The sequence below is a fragment of the Zingiber officinale genome, chromosome 7B, assembly GCF_018446385.1.
Source record: "Zingiber officinale cultivar Zhangliang chromosome 7B, Zo_v1.1, whole genome shotgun sequence".
NCBI lineage: Eukaryota > Viridiplantae > Streptophyta > Magnoliopsida > Zingiberales > Zingiberaceae > Zingiber > Zingiber officinale.
Window position 1 is genome coordinate 69,425,823 of NC_055999.1, and position 16,458 is coordinate 69,442,280.

Here is a 16,458-nt window from a genome sequence, read left to right on the forward strand (position 1 = left end):
CTGGTTTCAAACCATGGATAATTATTCTCTTTATCCCTGTTTCCTCAATAGGAGCTGTTGCATCTAATTCTAAAATTTCGTGATATATTGAGTTTACCTTGTGGAAGTATTAGGTAATCTTTTTGTCACATTGCCCTATTACTAGTAGCACATTCTCCAGGAGTTGCAATCTTACATCATTCTTCTTTGAAAAGAGTGTAGCGAAGGTATCCTGTACTTCCTTTGGTATTTTGGCATCTCGAATGTGCTCCAACATTTCTTCTTCAATTGTGATTTTTAAAGCAAATATTGCTTTTCCTACTTTGATCCTCCATTTTCGCAAGATGCCATTGGTATTTTTAGCTAGTTGCATGACTTCACTACCACTAACAATCTCCAAAAAATCCTGATCTTGTAGGTAGGACTCTATACATTTTGTCCACGTGTTGTAGTTTTTGTTGTTGATCTTCTTGACTCCTACTACTTGAAGTCGTCCATCATGTCGGAAAGATTTTGATTATATCGAACAAGTTTGATTAACAACCTTGTACAATATAAACCTCTCCACAATTCAAGATAACTCCACTAAGAATAATCCCTGATTGTTCTGTTCTGATACCAATTGTTAAAAAATTGGACTATAAATAAATAAATAAAATTACTTGTATTATATCCATACTTCAAAGACATTGCAATACTTTTGAGAATCACTCAATTTTAGAGAAAAAAAGAATAAAAAGATGAAGAACAACTTTCAACTTAAACATGAATGTAAGAGGAGTATTTATAGTATTCACCATGTAAAATACATAATTGATCAGAAAATTAAATTCTATCAATAAATTTTTTTTATCCTTATCCATTGGATAAGAGAAATACTCTCAACTATATATTCTAAATTTTATCTATTGAATGAGAAAAATAATTTCATCCATATATTTTTATTATTATCTGTTAAGTATTGTTCTTTAACATGGTATTATCATTAAATATAACAATCGATAACCTATTTATTTTCGTAGAAACAATAATTATAAATGTTATTCAAATTATGGCATCATGCAAAGTTTTATGATATATTTTTTCTCATTTTTTAAATAAAATAAATAACTTTCACACGGTAATGATTCAAATGAACTTAGCAAGGTGAATTTTACTGGGCCGGTTTAGGCCTTTGATGATCGATCAGCCAGAATTCGTGACGAGCACGTGCCTGTCGAATAAAATATTCAAAGTCAAGCCGCTGGGGCCTAAGCCCTAGACGTCTACTCAGGGCTCAGGGTTCTCACAGTCGCGTCGTCTTGGATCCGTCCTGGTCCGCCTCCTCGGAAGGCGAAGCCCTGCATCACCCCGGTAAGCGTCCGCCGATCTCATTCCTGTTCGGTTGGTTTCTCTTCGTTCAGGCACTTGATCTAGTCTCTTCGTTCGTCCTCCAGACATGGCGCCTGATCACGGTTCCTTCGGGCTTGGCGCTCTGATCTGCGCGTTGATGCTCATCTGCCCGGCCGCCAGTATCCGGCCGATCTCCGATGCTCATAGATCCGCGGCGCTCGAACTGTTCGTGCCAGTCGATGGGCTGTTTCCGAGGTTAGTTGGATTGCCGTATTAGTACCACAGTGTCAACACGAATAGTGTCAGTTCCTATCAGTTCTCCCTTGCTCTGAATTTGGCTTTGTACTTCTTTGTTAGTAAAATCCATGTTCTAATGCCGGGAACTGTTGCTTAGTTTGAGTCCGTCGTTGCCTACATTTTGGATCGTTGAAACTTCTAATTGCCATCTTCACTGTACAGAATTCGGTTGTTTCTTTTGTGTTCTGGACGAGATTTTTCTTGATGGGGTGTTTCAGATTTGTATGTGGAGCTGTTTTTCCAGATAAACTTAGTTGGCAGTGGCAGATATCTAATATGTTTTTTGACTGCAGCTTGGAGGAGACTTATCATGCATTAAGGACATTTCTGATTCTTGGAGTTGGAGAATAAACTTAGTTGGCAGTGGCAGATATCTAATATGTTTTTTGACTGCAGCTTGGAGGAGACTTATCATGCATTAAGGACATTTCTGATTCTTGGAGTTGGAGAAACTTCTGAAATAAATCGTGCTACATGTCCTGTTGTCTTGGAGAAACTTAAATCACCATCTTCAAGTCCTAAGGGCTTTTATGACGCTCTCAGAGTGAACAGCATCTTAGGATGCCAGATCGGTTCTGAAACTCTTGAGGTACCTCAATAAGTTATGTACATTGTCTTCTCTTTTGAGTGAAAGGCAATTATGCAAGGACCTTATAACTGGATCACTTGCTTATTTTCTTTTAGGATGTTGCATCGCAACTCCGGGATTTGATAAAAGGTGCAGACTCATTGATGGACTTCTATTACTCCGTTATTGGCTTGCTTCATGTCAAGGTGTGTGCCCAGTCGACTAAATAGAGCATGAATTGCCATTGTTTTTTTGTTATATATTGATATCACTTTCATTTAATTTTCTTCAGATCTGTGATAAAACTACTAACTTATCTTGGTATCTTAATCATTTTGTTTTTTTTTTTGATCTCTTTTATTATTTGGATTCCATAATCTATGAATACTATCTGGTATAAATACATCTCTCATGCAGGGACAAGGTGTTAGCGCTGTTCTATCTGATGCTCAAGGAGTTTTCCATTCGATCAAGGTCATATGATTTCTTTCTGTAGGCTCTTTCAGCTTTTTTCTGTCTTTCATCTGATCTCTTATAGTGGAAATGATCACTAGAATGCTGATGTTAGCAGGCACTTAGCCAAAGTGATGGAAGATGGCGGTTTGATAGCAACAATGCTGAATCTAGCACTCATGCTGCTGGTATTCTCTTGCTTTTACATTGTTTTGGTTGATTTTTTTTTTTTTCTGTATTTTGATTCAGACAAGTACTTGTGGTGCCTTCCATGTTCCCCAAATTATATAGATTAGTTATTCATTCCCCCCCATCCAATGCTGTTGTAGGTATTGCACTTGAGGCCCTTGCTGGAGTTGTTTCATTGGCAGATGGAGAGGTGGATCAATCAAAGGTAAGGCCACTATACTAAAGCATTATTATTACAGTTTCCATGACTTTAGGATTGTACCAATGTCAGTTCCTAGACCAGATGGAAATGCTCGAGGATTGTGTTAGAACCTGATAGTCAAATGTAAACAAATATCAAAAACCTTATAGGAATGGGTCTTAACAATGCTATAATAGCAAGTCACCATACTAGGATATAGACTTACATAAAGAAAAATGGTGAGAATTCAATGGCAAGATATAATCCATGCAAGGGACCCAAAAATAGAAGCCATGGCTTATTATTTTGACAAATATCACAATTATACAATTATCAGTAAGTATTAAATAGTGCTATACTTGGAATTTGTTTCACATTTGATCCTGCCAATCTCTTGTGTTGATTGTTCTTTGTTGTTGTACACACCAAATTCTAGTTCTCTTGATTGTGAAGATGGTATTCTTTATTGATGATCCTGGGATTGTTTTTTAGGGCTAACATGAAAAATGGTAACCAAATGCTTTACAATCAATCTTCAACATAAGAAATGAAGCTTATGATGGTGATATTAATCTGCCCCATTCGATGCATTCTTCCAAAGTGTTATAATGAAACTTCATAACCGAGATAAGGTCATGATACAAAGTAATGTCCACAACTGAACCAAGGTTTGAAATGTTGTTCTGAGCTGTAGGTATCGGTTCTTGTTCAGAATGAGACAGTGCCATGTCGTGCCGTAGGGTGCTGACATGCTAAGTCAGAGGCACCGAGGAGGAGGAGGAATATAAAATCTTAATATGGATATATCTATATAGAATATATATAATTAGTTATAAATATATATAATAGATTTAATTATTGGACTAATTACATTTACTTTTTTAATCCAAAAGAAAAAGAATAAAATTTTAGAATTGTATATTTTGAAATTCTTGCTATAAATACAATTTATTATTTTAATTAGTTTAAATAAAAAAATAATTCTCAAAAATAAATTAATAGTATTATATTTTTAGTTATTGACAAAAAAAGCTTTGATCCTTTATATCATTTTTTTTTTAATAATTGGTAATCACGCAGTGGGTTAGAGAGGAAGAAGACCGGTGAAAATGGGTGGAGTAAACTGGCTAAGCTAGGTGGGTTGGATGGTTTGGTAAAATGGGTTAGGTGAGTTGGTCGTGCCCAATGGGCGAATGGGCTGGTCAGGTTAGGCCTTTTGGACAAGGCTGTTGGGCTGGACAAGTTATGGAGGCCAAACATATAAGTTATCCATTCTGTCATTCTTTGATCTATTTTTTCATTACAGTAAACAAGCGGAAACATAAATTGAACAATATTCATCTACCTTTTACCCGTCCATCTATGATAATTCATTCCTTAATTTTTTTGACCTACCTGGTATGATAGTCCTAAAAGTTGACGGAGATGATGAGAGGGGTTGGTAAATGCATTCGAACGATGGTAGCATGGTTGATATCCATTAATCAGTTTATTCTGTTACTGTTAGATTCAGTCAGTTGGTTTACTACCTCTTTTTTGTTATGTTTTTCCTAGTGGGAGGGAATAGTAGGAAACTGCAAACTCTTTTGTTATGATGGAGGAATATCAAAGGAGAGCAAGATGCTGAAGAAAGGTTGAAATAGGAAGAAACAAATGCTTCTTCCCTCTTAGAAATTTATTTCATAAACAGCAACAGTTTTAACACAGGTTTATTTAAGTGAAAAACATTTAGCAAAGTTAGCAGCCCTTTTCAAATTTTCTTACTCGTCCTCTGAAGTCTAATAATTAACATACCAAAACAAAGTATCTGTCCCAGCACTGCCTTCATTCTTTCTTCAGTTTGGATGTTTGCTGGTGATCATACTCCAGACTCAATAGTAAATTTGGGAGGAGTTGTATCTTGCAAGGCTCCTTTTATTACTTTCTTTATTTATTTCGTCTTTTGTTTGACTGTTCTTATTTTAAGAATATAGGCGAGACTTGATACCTAACTCCACTGCTATTTAGTCAGTATTACTACTGTACGCATGCAGTAACTAAAATTCTTTTATTATCTGCTCTTGGCAGATTGGAATTGTCAAACATGATATTGTGAAGCTATTTGATAGCATCAAGAGCTATGGTATGTTACTAGGTTACGGTATCTTTTTGTTCATGATGACTTCTACTTTAGATTTCCCTGTTCTTACTTTTCTTATCTAGCTGGATTATATTATATTTTTTTCCTATATAATTTTGCAATTTCTGTAAATCATCAAATTACAAACTTTCTGGGCTATGCTTCTATTTGGCTCACATATTGGAGCAAAAGGTGATATCACTTATCCTAAGTGTCTAGCATCGTCGGTCTCATATCAAGATATAGGCTGGTAAATCATGAGGAGCATTTTGCCTTAGTGCAGCGACCCTTTGCATTGGGAGGTCAGACATCCAATGAAGTATTTTGCACCTATTGGGAATTGACTTCAAGACCTATTGGAGCAAACACCCATAGAAGAATCAATTGCGCCAACCCGTGGGGACTCTATTTGGCTCACATATTGTGGCAAAAGGCGAAACGCTCGCCCTCAGCACCCCCGTCGTACTCGACCCAAGGCCATCACGAGGGAGGTAAATCGCAGCATCCGAGGGAGCATGTGACGGACAGGGTGTAATATGGGGATAGGGGATTTATTCCCCAGCTGCCCCGAGGATCGACCCTGCGACCTCATTGTGGCAACACCCGCCACATACCAACTCGGATGACCCGCGGGGTCTCTATTTGGCTCACATATGAACCTTGGTAGGGTTGTCATAGAGGGCAATATTTCTTGTAATATCAAAGAAACATCCAACAAGTTGCACTACAGAGAACTCAGTATGACATTAACTATTCGGTTTACCAAGTGGAAGCATGTACATATATGAAGCATATCTCTAATTAATTATTGTTTTGCAATGCAACAGTGCCCTCTTTTTTCTTCACTTCTCATTATTCAACTTGGTACTTCTTTTGGTCGATGATCTTTGACTTTTAAAAGCCTTATCTCATTTTTTGAATAACACTCATATTGCTCAAGAAAATATAAGGTGTAGTGTTGAAATTTTGATGCTCCTATGCTAAATTGACCATGTGGTTCATCAAGTTGAACATCAGTATGCCAAATGCAGAAATATAGTGCCTGAACATTTTAAAAACAGGTCTGACTCAGGACCAATTAGCATTGCTGACTTAGGTAATAAAGGGTTATCTTTTGTAATAGGAAGTAGAAAGTTTCAAAAAATAAAGGTAGTAAGTAAGCTACTAATTTTAATTTCCTACTACCTTGGACTCTCCTAGCCATATGAAATTGATGTTAAATCGCTCCAGCCATTTTTGGCTTCAATTGCTTGTGCTTCAAGGGCTTTCCAGAAGGGTATATAATCTGAAAAATTGGTTGATTCATCGATCTGCTTATCTCGGTGCATAAAGCACAATCCTGTGGGTATGATGGTCTTGAAAGCTCCATAAACTACGATTCTTACATGCCTCTTATGCTCTTTTCCTTCCATGTCGGAAAAATGGAAACTCAACCAGATACAAATCATGCTGAGTCCCTGTATAAGATTATAGTTCTTGCAACATGGTGCCGATTGCATGTAATTAGATATTATTATAAAAAAAAAAGGCAGCTCGGGTCACGAAGCTCCCGCCATGCGGGGTCCCGGGGAAGGATCCATTGTACGTAGCCTTACCCTGCTTTTTGCAAGAGGCTGTTTTCAGGATTCGAACCCGTGACCTTTTGGTCACATGGCAACAACTTTACCGTTGCGCCAAGGCTCTCCTTCTAATTAGATATTATTATACCTATTAAAATGTTTTTGTTGCCGATACTGAACAAATCTTCATGTAAAACTTTAGACTCTCTGGTCAATTTTTTTGCTGTCTTTGTATTGTTTGATTGAACAATTTGAATATTTTTGCCTTATGTTTTATCAAGAAGAATCTATTTACTATTTGTTAAGAAAATATTTAAACAAGCCCTTGCAAGGCCTCAACAGAAAATATGTACTAAATTTACCCCTGAAACAATGTCGGGTAAAGTATTTTTGCATGTAATTTCTGTGATATTATTTGGAAGATGAAATTGATACTGGGCTTTGATTTTTTTATTTTTTTATTTTAATTGAGACCTGGTTTGAGTGTTCCTCAACCAGAGGGGCCTTAAGCCATTTTAACAATTATCTCTGTTGATGCTAAACAACTGACATGGGATGTCTTGTCTTTCTGATCTTCTGATCTACTTTACTATCAGATCTAAGCTTACACTACTACCTATATATTAGTTGCGATGCTGCTAATTCACACACTATGAGATCAAGATCTCTGTTCTTGACATAATGCAGATGATGGAACCTTGTACTTCCATGAAAAACACATTGATGGTAGTGAATACGAAGGCCCTCTTGCAACAACGGCCTCAGTCGTGCGTGGTGTTGCTTCTTTTGCGGCAGTAGTTTCTGGGAAGCTAAATGTAGGATTTAATGAACTCCAGATTTCTTGTTAGCCTCGTGATACAGCCATGATTTATTTTGAAAGCTGAATTTGCATGCAGATTCCTGGTGACAAAATCTTTGGCATAGCAAAGTTTCTTCTCACCATTGGTGTTCCTGGTATCTCCAAAGACTTCTTCAATCAGATAGACTCACTATCATACATTGAAAACAACAGGTAAGCTCAAAGATTAAGGAGTCTACTGTCTATATAATTGCCTTTTGTAATATCTATATCTGTCTGTGTGTGTATGTGTGTGTATATATATTTTAGTTGTGTCCATTTTGATGATCCAACTTCTGCATTTAAAAAATAGTTAACAGTAGCTGAATATTACTCTTTCATACGTTTCAGCTGGATTTGACATTAAGTTTGTGTTTGAAGTGTGCTTTTATGGAATCTACATTTCAAAATTGTTCGGGAAGCAATTTTATATCCCAATAGTGTTTGATTAAAGTATACTTGGAAGGCACTTTTCACTTCAAGTTGAATAATGATATAATCCAATGATTAATGATAATATATCACTAAATTTTGTCATATATACTTTTTTGTGATTATAGTGATCTTGACAACATTAAGTAATTATTTAAAATATTAATTTAATATATTTATTTATTCCATAAAGAAATAAATATTTTGATTAGTTTTTATTTTTTTTAAATATTTAAATTAAAAAGAAGCATTAGAGCACACTCTACCTCCTTCATTGTGAATGTTGCATTTGACATTATTAGGGCAATTTGTGCTAGTAAAATATGGTACAGGTTTTGCAGTTTAAGGGTTAAGGTGGTGTTTTTGTACTTGACCGGTTGACCCAGCTCATTTTGGTCTGTTTTGTATAACCCCAGTATACCTTCATGCCCCCCTGTTTCTGAGGGTATTGTGCTACAAAAATTTCGGCATTGGAAAGAAGGATTTATCAACTTTAATACAACAAATAATGGAAACAACTAGAAGAAGCCATGAGTTGCAACCACTTGGGAATAGCTACAAAAGTTATTCTTGGCAATGAACTCTGCATTAAGCTAATTAGCTATTGATATTTAAAATTTTAAATTATGTTTTAATTATCTGAATAGGGTCTTTGTTTGGAGCTCTACTCCTTACACAGTCAACGCTAGTCGGTCAACGTCTAATTTAGTGTCATATCTCAACAAGGTTTTTGTCATTTTATTATCTTCTATAGCATGCACTAGAGTGGAAATTACAATTAATTGTTTAGGAGTAGTTGCAAACAAGTTAAACAATATATCCGTGTCCTACTAGTGCACTTAATTTACAAGTCTGAAAATGCAGAAAGTTCATTCCCAACATAATTGTTTATATTCATGGAGTACAAATTTAGAAACTGAGCCAACTTAAAATCAAAGCTATTCCCAACATAATTGTTTATATACATGGAGTACAAATAGAAACTGAGCCAACTTAAAATCAAAGCTAAGTGAAAAGATCATTGATGCTGGAACATACTGATTGCTAAATAAGTAGGTTCTTGATTCTTTGTAATTGTATGATATGCTGCTTGTTGTAGCCGACAAGAAAGCAAAATTAGCAAGTCGTTAGAAGAAATGGTTCCTAAAGTTTGTTAACTGATAATACTGAGTACCTACAGCACCAATTTGATGTATAGAAGCACCTAAAATGTACTCGTATGAACAAGGTAATTAAACTAAATAAAATGAGACCATGAAAAATTTCAGAATATTAATAATTCTGATTGGTCCTTCATTTCAGTGTAATTTTAATCTTTGTATCTTAGTTAATATGGTTTGATATGAACTGGTAATACTCTTTGTTTTTCTAAAAATCACTCTGCTGCGTAGTCATGTTGAATTGTTAATCAACTCCAACTGTATCTCATGGATGTAACTTACTATGATACTTCTGGCAGACAGAAAATGATGCAAAGTTGCATGCCTAAATGGTATTATACATGAGGTACACAATTTAGCCATCATATGAACTTTCCTACAGTTTTGGAGATCCCAAAGATCTTTTTCTCCTTTGATTTTGGGTATATGTAGTAATTATGTTTATGCTGGTTTCTTTGATTGTTTACGATGAAAAAGAAGCATAAGTGATGTTTAGTTTTTCCAGACAAATGGAATAAGGTAGTGCTTAGTTACCAGAATTAGTTACCTCTTTTACATTTTTCCTTTAGTAATTGTATGGTAAAATTAAGTCGTTTGCATGTGAAAATGCAATCAGTTGCTTATTTTCCTTTTAACCGGTGTTATGACAGCCATGCCTCTATGTATATTCCACTTATACTCACAAGTAGTTCTTTTGCATATCTTAGATACTTACTGATGATTCTTTGGGTGCTACAGGATCTCTATTCCTCTTATTCTTTCACTTCCATCTACTGTTCTTTCTTTAACTACAAAGGATCAACTTAAGGTAATCAGTTATCTTGCACTGTTTTATTCTGTAATTTCTTTATTTTTTGTTCCTTGTTATTTGAGCATCCAGAGAAACAGTATCTTTTATTCTGCAAGGTCTTTGATTTTCTTCAGCTCTGGTGATGTAGTATTTTAAGATTTAAATATGGGACAATGTTCCTTACTTCCCTTTTATCTGAACATCCAGAGAAATAGTATCTTCAAGCCAGAGTAGATGCCATCTTCTCATTTCTAGTCTTCTATAATGTGTATCTTTCAGTTTTAGGGCAATGAGATGTTGTGCTCGTCTAAACATCTATTTTAGTTTGCCTATAACTATGCCCTATATGTTGCATCACAGGTTTCATTGGCATCTTATCATGTCTGTTGCATCCATAATGATTCTTTTTCCCGGTTATGTATCTTGACTACCAGACACTAATTGCCTCTTGATGTACAGAAACTACATGTATTCCAAATGGCTGCATTTGCAGTCTTGGGTTTCATGATTTGTTAATGCGATTGTACTACTAATCTTTGGAATTACTTTAATACTGTGGTATCACACAATTGAAGCAGTAATACTATTGTGCTTCTCTCAGGTTGAGGTGACGACAGTATTTGGTTCAGCTGCACCTCCATTAACAGTGAATCTTGTGCAGACCTCCACTTCCGAGGTGAAGAACACCCCTACGGTTGAGAACCAGGTTACATAGTTTTCTTTAGTTTTTTAATAATATTGTGATGGATATATGCCATTCACGATGATCTAAAATGGTAATATGTTATTTCTACTTTGCCAGCTAAACCTTCAATATGTTTTTCTCTTAAAAATGTAGGAGTTGCAATTTGACCAAGAAAACAACATCCACTACTTGGATATTGTACCTCTGAAAATTGATATCGGAAAGTATACGTTAAAGTTCGAGGTAACTAAATATTATGTTAGGCTAAGTATTATGTTTCTTTGTACGCAAATTTCCCAAAGGGAGCAACCATTCTAGGGAATTTTCCAACAAGCGCTCTAAGTTTCATTTCTTCCCAAAGAGTGCACTTTATCTCACTTTTTTTTTGTCACCCAACACTTTCATTTTTTTTCTTTCTAGAGGGCTGACTTTATTATTTTGGACAAATAAGGGTTGCATTGAATTCATGATACTAAGATATTTTTGTAAAAGTTTTAGTTAATGAACTTTTTTGAGCATGATGTATTTTTGGAAGACACTTGTTCCAATTTTGGTCTTACCTTTACATTCTGACAAAGTAAGAGCCTGGATGTGTTTTTGCAATGATATTGATTCCAATTTTGGTCTTCGCATTGTGATATGGTTAAGCAATTTAAAGTGGTTTTGGGTCAAACTTCCTTAATGGCTCCTATGTATGACCGGAATTGGACCAACAGGTATTTTAAGGATTCACATGGGGAAGTGTGCCATTTTGTGGAGAAATGAAACTTGGGGCTCATGTTGCCAAATTCTTGGCTTTGGGTGTGCCCTTTGTGAATTTCACTTATATTTATCATCTAAGAATAACATGTCATAACTACATTGATTGCAGATTTCACTTCATGACCCTGAGAACTTGAATATCTATGCCACTGGTGGCCGTATGCAATATCTTGTTTTTCTAACAGGATATGTCAAAGTGGACAATCCTCAAATTGGCGTTTTGGACACTGATGGTGAATCCTCTGCAAGCTTGGTAAAGTAAGACCATAATGTCATACTAAAATGTTTAAATGTGTTAATTATTAGACTGACTCTCATTTTGTTCAAAACTGCATTTAGTTCATTTGCTATAAAAATATTTCAACTGAGCAGTCATGGTTTTTAGATCTTTTGACATGTGTAAACAATTGTATTTAAGCCTGGATTCTCTGTGGTGCTAAAAACTGAAAGTATTTGAGCCAAAAATTTATAGATAGAGGTATAATCAATGTGATTGAACTTGTGAATTATTCATTTAGTAAAATAAAGTTATCAGCATAATGTAACAATATATCTCAGAAATTCTTGAGCTAGTCAACGACTTTCTGCGGTGTGCACGTTCTGTCTGTAGAGTGTATAGTATTTTCTGTGGTTATGAATTTTGGAAATCTTTCATCTAAACAGATCTGTTATATTTTGCTTCCTATGGTGCTACTTTCAGTCAATCTTACTCCTTGTTTTCTTTACTCCCTTACCTGTTTGTCAAGATTAATTATGACAATCTTGTACTTCACTCCGAGACCATAATACTCATCATCGTTATAGCGCACTGACTAGGGACTTCCATTCTGTTCCTATTGGTGAATTTTTTTTGTAAGAAAAGCGACGACGATAACAACCAAGTCTTATCGCACTGAGTGGATAAGAAATAGAACAATACAAAGAATTGTTTATACCTTATTTGCTTGATACCTTTCTTGCTATCTCCCATTTGTTTTTCTTTCTACTCTGGTCTTACAGGTACTTTCTGTAATCTCATGCATTCTTAATATTATACACACAGTTTGATACATGCATGCTTCATTTTCGTATCACTTTAATAAGCAAAGGCCTTAATTCATTTACATATTGCAGTGCATTTGCAGCATAAATATTATGCATTTGTCGAATATTTGAATTTGATATCAGAAAAGCTAAAATTAGTGAAGCCTTAGCTATATTTAAGACTCTGAATAGGTGCATCTGATCCTATTCTATAGGTAGTATTTTTACCGTTGTTAGAACATGTTTCTCAGTTTGTAGTGCTAGAGTGACATCTGCATGGAGAATTAGTGGGTGAAATAACCTTCTAAAGATTGGTTCTCTTTTCATTAGATGTTTTGGTAGGAAACTAAAGTGGTTTTTACTGTGGTGGTTAGCCCAACAATCTGTCTTAAGATTAACAAGTCAATGAAATTGTATGCCTGTTCGTGACTAGAGCTGGTATAATTTACTGCTTATGTATTTTGGCTCATGATGGTAAATGCTAATGAAGAATCTCTACTTATTTCATTTTCCCTTAAGCAGCTCATTTTTTGGCTTTGAATATTTTTATAAGAATCGTAATTTTATTTAGACTGGATGCAAATATTTCTCCTAGCATTGTCCAAATCACTACTTTTCTTCTGTAAGGCACTCATAATGAGGTCATTACATTTTTTACCCAAAAAGTTGCTAGCTGCATGTTATGGTCCCGAGTGTAAGATCGAGTCATATGTCGAGATCTGGATCCGTACTTGGTCATGCAACACTTAAGGAGGAAGGGAGGGGGAAAGACTCGTCCTAGACAGAGTCCAAATTACTCAATTTTTTTCCCTTCATTGGTAATAACACTCCTTATATAAGGAGTCAATTACATGGACTATTCAAGCAAAAAAGGAAAAGACCAATGGCTAAAGGAAACAAGGAATCAAAAATAGAAAGACCCTTTATTTATTTCTACTTATAGCAGTAGCAAATTTTGGCAGTAGCAAATTTTGGCAGTAGCAGAATTTGAGCAGTGGCAGATTTATTCCAGCAGCTAATTAGGTAATAGCAGATTTATTCCAAACTGGTAATTTAGGTAGTAGCAGATTTATTCCACTAGCTAATTAGGTAGTAGCAGATTTATTCCAAGCTGGTAATTTGCTTCCAATTATAGTGGCGTCCAACAAAGGTCTCCACATCACTGTATTTCTTCATTTATGTATTAGATAGGCAAGCAAAAACTATGATGTTATTTATTGTAACAAATAGTCTGTTGTTACTGGTATATGGTGGTCTTTCTATAAGTTTACTGCTGCGTATATATTTTGATAATGTTTCTTAAGTAATTCCTATGGTGTTGCCAATGAATAAGAATTCATGAATTTTCATGCTTCCTCAGATTAGATTTCTCCAAGCTTGACAAAGTTTCACTAGTAGCAAATCATCTTCAGAAGATGCGCTTGAGCTTTCAACTTGTCACTCCTCTTGGACACACTTTTAAGCCACATCAGGTTTATAGCTAACCTTTATGATAATCTCATATATGCAAAATAGAATTTTGTTTGTATGCAATATGCAATTGCTTCTTATGCTCACCGAAAAAGAATCGGTAACAGGTATACATAAAGCTGAGGCATGAAGGCAGAGTTGAACACATCTTTCAATTGGAGAGTTCTGCCAGGCAGTATAAGATACAACTTGTCAGTTGGTTTCTTCTTACTTCTGAAGTTGGATTTTTGTAACGAATATTGTTCTAAATATACTGATCAAATCAGTTGCTTAACAACTCTCTGAAAGCATAATAAGACAATGAAGATAGATGGTAAATAGATTCTTTTAGCTATTGGAATGGTTCTTATTACTTCAATTCTTGCAGGATTTCCTTGCACTCCTGGAACAAATTTATTACCTTTCTGGTAGATATGAGATTGAACTTGCCATTGGAGATGCTGCTATGGTACCATCTTTTTTTCTTAAAAAAACATTTTAAAATGATTACTTTCTTGATGTATCTTGTGCCAAATATTTTGTTACTGTGCAGGAGAACTCATTCCTCCACATCCTTGGCCACATTGATTTGACCTTACCAGATCCACCAGAGAAGGTGTCACGTCCTCCACCACAATCTGTTGATCGATACTCAAGATTTGGGCCAAAGCAGGAGATATTACACATATTCCGGACTCCAGAGAAGAGACCACCAAAGGAGCTCTCTTTTACATTTTTGGGTTTTACCCTTTTACCACTTGGAGGGTTTCTAATAGGGGTGAGTTGTGTCCTTTTTCGAACAATATTTCACAGATATCTCATAGCATTATTATATATATAACAGAGCTAAATGCATCTTGCCACAAGCTGAAAGCTTGAAACCCAACCCCCAGAAGAATATCACTTTATAGTAGATTCAAGATCTACACTACAGAAAGGTTACAACCTTGTTGAAAACTGCGTGCTCGAGGAATCTTGAAGGATTGTTTACGCTACAGAAACTTGGTAGTGATGCGCCTTTAAATCCTGGCGATGGATGGAGAACAAGTTGAGCATTCTGTTGCAGTGTTACAGTAGCTGGAAAGTGACATTCAGTACCTGTGATGCAAAATGGTGATAACACTCACCCCAAGTGTCCCTCCACTGCCTGCCCCAAAGATCTTGTGGAAGGGAGGTAAATCATGGTACTGAACGGCCCCTCCTAAGTGAGCGGAACTTATTCCCTAAGGGAATGAACCCTAGGGGATTCAGTACCTGATGCTGTTGGAGGTGGCCTTGATGGATTAGGAATTGTGTGGAGGGAGTTCGTTTGCAATGGTTAATGGCAGTAGGCGGTGTTGTTGCAAAGCTTATCATTTCCATGTCTGCCTATTTATGGTTTTCAAGGTTCATGGATACTGGCAAGTGACTACAGATGGATGGAGATGGATAAGGATAATTAGTGCAGAGTAAGTGTAGGTTGCTAGTCAGTAGTGATGCAAATCTACTACCAGTAGTGGATACGAAAGGGGTGGTGTTTCTCAAATGTGATAATTCATTGTTATATATGTTAAGGACTTGATTTTTAACAGCCTAGGACTTGAATGACCCTTTCCTGTCTAAGTTTTATCAGAGTGACCATTTCTCCAGTTCCTGGGTTTTCTATTTCTACAGGCTTGCAGGGTTGGGTTTCATAACTATGACTCAAACAAAAGAGATCTTCAAATCTAATTATGCAATTTTTGTGCTTTGTTTATCAACACTCGAAATTGTCCTTTTAAAAGAATTATGTACATGTTTAATTGACTATCGTCTCTTCCATTTTGATGCCTGTGCAGTTGCTAACTCTGGGAGTAAACTTGAAGGGCTTCCCTTCCTCATCATTGCCTGCTTTGTCGTCCATACTCTTCCATGCTGGCATTGCTGCTACTCTGCTACTCTACGGCCTCTTTTGGTTGAAGGTGCTTTATGGCTTTGTCTTACATCTTTGCTCTGAGCTGCATTTGTCATCCACTAACTGTTACGTTTCTTTCTGCAACAGTTTGATCTCTTTACAACTCTGAAGCTCCTTGGTCTTCTTGGAGTTTTCCTCGTCTTCACAGGTCATCGGACTCTCTCGTACCTTGCTTCAACGTCGACTAAAACCAAGACAAATTGAGAATAATACAAGTGCCCAGCTTCAAATAGTCAGTTCTATCAGTCTTGTATTTGAGGTTTATTTAAACAGTGACGTTGTTCTAGTAAAGTTAATACATGAGCTTGACCTGTTTAGATTTCTATTAGCAGACAATTGTATCATTTTTTTTTTCTGGGAACATGTCAGCAAATTTTGTTTTACGATGAACGGATCATCAATTCCATCTACTTTCATGCTTCTCCTCTTGAGGTGTTGTGGATGAAATATGGGATGTTATCTCATGAGATCTTGGTATCAAAATTTGATTTATTTTTTTTCTATTAGTCTAGGGATAAATTAATGGGGGCGAGCGAATCGTCATTTGTTGTCAAATTGTTCGACTTTTATTCATAAATAAGAAAAACCGTCATCGTGCCTTGGACATTTCCAAGATGATTAATCATTAAACAGTATAATTTGGACTCTTCTTGTGTGTTGCATATTTTTCATATCTTTTTCGCATGGTATCCTTCCTCTGTTAATGTCG

At 35.9% G+C, this 16,458-nt stretch overlaps 1 protein-coding gene across 2 annotated transcripts; it reads left to right on the forward strand.

Moving 5' to 3' along the window:
• Positions 1–1,228: 1,228 nt before the first annotated feature.
• On the forward strand, positions 1,229–16,169 carry LOC122005947 (dolichyl-diphosphooligosaccharide--protein glycosyltransferase subunit 2-like). 2 transcript variants are annotated; one of them, XM_042561200.1, is made up of 20 exons: positions 1,229–1,332; positions 1,416–1,566; positions 2,005–2,197; positions 2,293–2,382; positions 2,594–2,650; positions 2,748–2,817; positions 2,959–3,023; positions 5,067–5,121; positions 7,365–7,492; positions 7,574–7,689; positions 9,846–9,915; positions 10,499–10,603; positions 10,736–10,825; positions 11,454–11,602; positions 13,728–13,839; positions 13,945–14,028; positions 14,205–14,285; positions 14,370–14,594; positions 15,634–15,756; positions 15,837–16,169. In XM_042561200.1, exons 2-20 carry the CDS (start codon positions 1,418–1,420, stop codon positions 15,951–15,953), a joined length of 2,079 nt encoding a protein of 692 aa, XP_042417134.1. In that variant the 5' UTR covers positions 1,229–1,332; positions 1,416–1,417; the 3' UTR covers positions 15,954–16,169. The 2 variants fall into 2 exon arrangements, with proteins under 2 accessions (XP_042417134.1, XP_042417135.1); XM_042561201.1 differs by lacking the exon at positions 1,229–1,332 and having other exon boundaries at positions 1,424–1,566; positions 1,902–2,197.
• The last annotated feature ends 289 nt before the right edge of the window (positions 16,170–16,458 follow it).

Coding starts and splice junctions, on each gene's coding strand:
- LOC122005947 (XM_042561200.1), top strand. CDS start 1,418: ATGGCGCCTGATCACGGTTCCTTCGGGCTTGGCGCTCTGATCTGCGCG. Junction 10,826..11,453: donor AGTATACGTTAAAGTTCGAG/GTAACTAAATAT, acceptor CATTGATTGCAG/ATTTCACTTCATGACCCTGA. Junction 13,840..13,944: donor ACACTTTTAAGCCACATCAG/GTTTATAGCTAA, acceptor AATCGGTAACAG/GTATACATAAAGCTGAGGCA.